The sequence below is a fragment of the Podarcis raffonei genome, chromosome 10 (genome assembly GCF_027172205.1).
Source record: "Podarcis raffonei isolate rPodRaf1 chromosome 10, rPodRaf1.pri, whole genome shotgun sequence".
NCBI lineage: Eukaryota > Metazoa > Chordata > Lepidosauria > Squamata > Lacertidae > Podarcis > Podarcis raffonei.
This window is the reverse complement of record NC_070611.1, coordinates 75,950,071-75,954,875: the sequence shown is the minus strand read 5'-3', so window position 1 is coordinate 75,954,875 and position 4,805 is coordinate 75,950,071. Positions and strand designations below refer to the sequence as shown.

Below are 4,805 nucleotides of genomic sequence, written 5' to 3'. Positions count from 1 at the left end.
AGGCTATAAATCTTAAATAATCTAAAGGGGCGGGAATTCCATGCAAAATTATATATGGAAATAAATACAGTGGTACCTTGGGTTAAGTACTTAACCCAATTTGTTCCGGAGGTTTGTTCTTAAACTGAAACTGTTCTTAACCTGAAGCATCACTTTAGCTAATGGGGCCTCCTGCTGCAACCATGCCGCCGGAGCACAATTTCTGTTCTCATCCTGAAGGAAAGTTCTGAACCCAAGGTACTATTTCTGGGTTAGCGGAGTCTGTAACATGAAGTGTGTGTAACCTGAAGTGTATGTAACCTGAAGCGTATGTAACCTGAGGTACCACTGTACATATATCTTGCCATATACATGAACATGTAAGAGGTAATCAAGCAACACAGTTGGCGTGTGTCAGGGGCTCAGGAGCAGAAGCACAGGGGAGAGAGGAAATGGAGAGCGAAGGGGAAGAATCTGAGGGCAGCGTAGGGGAGTATGACAGTGACCCGAGAGATTCCATGAGCTTCTCCAGCGAATCAGAAGATTCCCAGAAGGGGGCGCCAATGGTCAGGGCAAGGGGGGTCCCAGGGGAGACGCACCAGAAACAAGGGGCCAGCAGGGACTCCCAAAGCAGCAGCGGGAGATCAGGACCAGCTTCCCCACCAGAGCGCAGTGGGGGGGGGAAGAGTCACATGAGTCAGGACCAGCGTCTCCTCCAGCGGGGAGAGAAGATGAGTCAGGGCTGACCACGCCTCCATCGGAGAGTGGGGGAACGGAGGGGAGGTCAGTTCCAGCTAGCCTCCCCGAAGGGGGAAGCAGTGACAGCAGCAGTGTAACGGTCAGGAGGAAGGTTGCCAGCTGGGCGCGTGCGCCAAGTTCGAATGTACAGGCGCGCGGGACAGCAGAAAACCCGGATTGGGAACCAGGTCCTAAAGCCCGCCGGAGGCAGGGGGAAGACTCAGGGGACTCAGCGTCAGAAGAGTCTAGGAAGGGCGAGACCCCGACGGACAGGCGGAACCAGAGGAGGAGAGAGCAAAGGAAGAGGTGGAGCAAGGCTAGAGTCTTAAACTGGTGTCTGGGGGGAAGAGATTCAGACGGAGCTTCAGCGGTCTAGAGTTTGAGACGTAGAGCTGCACGCTGCGGCTGTGAAAGTGAAACTAAACTTCAATAAAGACTTTCGTACTTAACAACGAACCGGCGTTGGTCCTTTGTGAGCTGGGGCCTCGGGCAGCTCTGACAGCGTGGCCCTCTGTTGGCAGCCACACCAACTGCAGCAAGGTGTTTCATCTCTCAAAGAATTTATAAAAGAGTGAAGCCAGTTATAAAAACTTCATGGTTTTAAGATGTCACCATCCAAACACTTTGCTTGGAGGCATGTTGGATGAGCCTCGGATTAGGAGAAAGGAAGTTGTCTCACTAAGCAAACCCCACCTCCCCTTCTTCCCCACTCTCTCCAACCTGAAATGTTTGCTCTGGTAGGAGTGAACTTCAATGATTGATGTAGCAGCTACAATGTGGACCCTGACAGCTGGTGTGGGGACATTCAGTTGGGGAATCTGCTGCTGCTTCCAGGAGATCCGGTGAGGAAAGCCAGGTGGGAGGATCCCAGGACCAGAGCGTCGGCATGCAGAGGGCCGGATGGCCAGCTGGCTAGCCCCGGCTGGGCCGTCTCCTTCCAGCTATCCCGCTGCGGAGACCATCACCTCTGCCCCGACGTAAATCAGTGACCCGGGCTTGTGAGCCAGGGCACACTATCAGCAGATCGAACTGTGCACACAGAATAGGCGTGAGGCTTGTGGAAGCATACTACGATTTATTAAGCATAAATCAGGACAAAGAAACATGTTGTCTCTCTCTCATGTCGTCTCAGAGAGAACAGCCAAAAGCAAAAGCTATACACACAACGGAAGTTCCCAGTGAGTTGTGCTGGAATGTAAACAGACATGTGACATGCAACAATTCCACACGTCTGCTCCTTAAGGTGTAATGGAAATGTCAACTGCTGCTTCCAGGTGATCTGGTGAGGAGAGCCAGGAGGGAGGATCCCAGGGCCAGAGAAGGTGGGTGGGGAGTAGAGAGGGTGGTTGTGTTGCAAGGCCGACCATGTCAGGAGAGAATACAGACCGGTCCTGGCACTCACGTTGCAAAGCGTTGCACTAGATGACTCTTGGGACGCCTTCCCAAGCTATGAGTCTGCCCAAAGGAAGGTCCCAGATTATGGCTGCCCCTCTGTGCTAAAGATATTGTCATATCCCTTAAGGAAAAAAAGATGAAAAAGCCCAGGAGAAGTCATCTCCGCCCCCCCAGCAGAAGAGGTTGGAGGCAAGGTTGGAGGGTGGGGCCTGTTAAGTATAACTGGTTTAATTGACACAGAAATGGGAAATGCCTGTGTATTAATGAAGGTTTAAAATGGAAAAATGGCTAAATATGTCTTGCTAACATGGGGTTTTTCCACGATGGTTTTTTAAGGGATTCTAAGCTCCTAAATGTGCTAATAATTACCTGTTGGTTGTTTTACTCTAAACTGTGTGTAACCTTTGATCATGCGCTGAATCTATGGAGTTGCAAATCCGCCATCTTGAAAGCACGGTGGTTGTTTCTATGAATGCCGCAGAGAATTAAAAGGACATAAATGGGTCTCCAAGAGCTGCACATTCTAAGGCCAATGGAGGCTGGAATGCAGGCTGTAGGGGAGAAACACAGTTTGGATTTTTGGAATTATGTTGTATTTCTAAGATGTTTCATGGGACAAAGCATTGCTGGCTGAAATCACTATTGCTGAAATTTACATAGGAAGGGAAGCCTAGAGCAACCCTAGCAATTCCTATTGGCTTGACGTCACAGAGTCATCAAAGCTGCCCTCTGCTGCCACCTGCTGGGGTCTCCAAAAACACACCTTTTTCCTATCATCTCCCTATGTTCTATCTCTCAAAGAACTAACAAAAGAATGGAGCCAGCGGAAAAAATGTTCCTGGTTTCAAGATGCTACCGTTGCCTCACTCCACACACTGTAACCGGAGAGCTGTTAGATGAGATTTCTTAGCCCTGGGCTGGAAGCAAATGAGGTGCCTCCCTAAGCAAAGCCCACCTCCCCTTCCTCCCTCTCTTACCACCCTGACATTCCAGTCATGCCTTGGAAGGTGTTATCCACCCAAACTAATAAGGAAAGTCTATCTCATTGGATTTGTCAGTGTCTACAGTTTCTCCCTCTTCATTAATTCCCACTTATCAATTTCACTGTTCCAACAGACATGTTCCAGAGAGACCCTGCAATATAGACAGCCAGAAATGACATTCAAACTGTCCTCCGGCAATTCAGAACCTTCCTCAGGGCTTCCTTCACCTCCTTATTGCGGAGGCTGTAGATGAGGGGGTTCAGCATGGGGGTGACGATGCAGAACATCGCGGAGATGAGTGTGTCTATCTCCAGAGAGTAGCCGGTGCTTGGGCGGTTGTAGTTTAGGAACCCGTTTCCTACACAGAGGGTGACCACAACCAAGTGTGAGGCGCAGGTGGAGAAGGCTTTCTTCCTGCCAGTGTTGGAGTGAATCCTCAGAATGGAGGCCAAGATGTAGAAATAGGAGAAGATGATGAAGAGGAAGGGACCCAACCCCACAAAGATGCTGGTGATGTGAGTGGCCAATTCATTGATGCTCGTATCACTGCAGGCGATATTCATCAGCGGGGGCACATCGCAAAAGATTTGGGGAATCTGGTTGGCTCCACAGAAGCGAAGCTTGGAGGCCAGGGCAGCGTGAATAGCTGAGTCCAGGAAGCCCCAGACCCAGGAGGCCACAGCGAGATGGATGCACAGCCTGTTCCTCATGAGTCGGCTGTAGTGCAATGGCTGGCAAATGGCGGCATAGCGGTCATAGGCCATGACAGCTAACAGGGCAGGCTCACACCCAGCAAAGCCAATCAGAAAGAATGTTTGTGCCATGCACTGGTTGTAGGAGATGGTGTGACTCTGGCGCAGGAAGTTCACCAGGATCTTTGGCACAACAACAGAAGAAACACAAATGTCCAAGCAAGACAGGTGACTGAGGAAAAAGTACATGGGGCTGTGAAGGCGCGAATCCATCAGGACCACGATTAATATCATGAGGTTGCCTGTGACGATGGCCAAATAGGCAGCTAAGAAGACCAAGAAGAGGGGAACTTGGTCGCTTGGGGCGCTGGAGAGACCCAAGAAGATAAACTCTTCCACCTGTGTTTGATTCTCTGCATCCATGAGTAAGGAAAGAGGAGGATCTGAGAAGAGGGAAAAGTGACGTTGAGGGAAGCCCAATAGAGTCATCCTGCTATAAACAGATATGTGTCCAGTCAACATTCATTTTCATGTGTTCCAGATCCACACCATACCTTTTAAAGAAAGTTGGAGTGCATGCTTTCTTGCTTTACAGAAACAATGGCAGAAGTTAAAGAGGAGTGGAGGGAGAAAGGGACCAAAATTGTGGCTTTTAATAATGGCAGAGGTTTGAATAAAGCAGGCGTGGAAAGACACTGAGGGGGTTTTGTTTTTCAAAAGCAAGCAAGCAAATTTCTACAAGCAGAAATAGAGACTGGTAGAACACAGAACTGAACACCAGAAAACTCGCACCACTGAGCATTTCAAAGCTCCCTTTTCTTCTGTACTCAACCCTTCTTTTTAATTGCCACCTCCCTTGGCAGGATTTTAAGAAGCATAATATCACTCTGGGCTAGGGTTGGGGAGGCATGTATTAGATTTGGCTCACATTTAAAGGAAAACCTACCCAATTGGCACTTGCTGAAAGAATATGGAAATCAAAACACAGGCACTGGCTGAAATTCACACTTCTCTGAAT

At 49.3% G+C, this 4,805-nt stretch overlaps 1 protein-coding gene across 1 annotated transcript; it reads right to left on the bottom strand.

Annotated features, from left to right (window-relative positions):
* Window positions 1–3,274: 3,274 nt before the first annotated feature.
* On the bottom strand, window positions 3,275–4,210 carry LOC128422892 (olfactory receptor 5V1-like). The gene has a single exon (XM_053407512.1). It carries the CDS (start codon window positions 4,208–4,210, stop codon window positions 3,275–3,277), a length of 936 nt encoding a protein of 311 aa, XP_053263487.1.
* Between the last annotated feature and the right edge of the window lie 595 nt (window positions 4,211–4,805).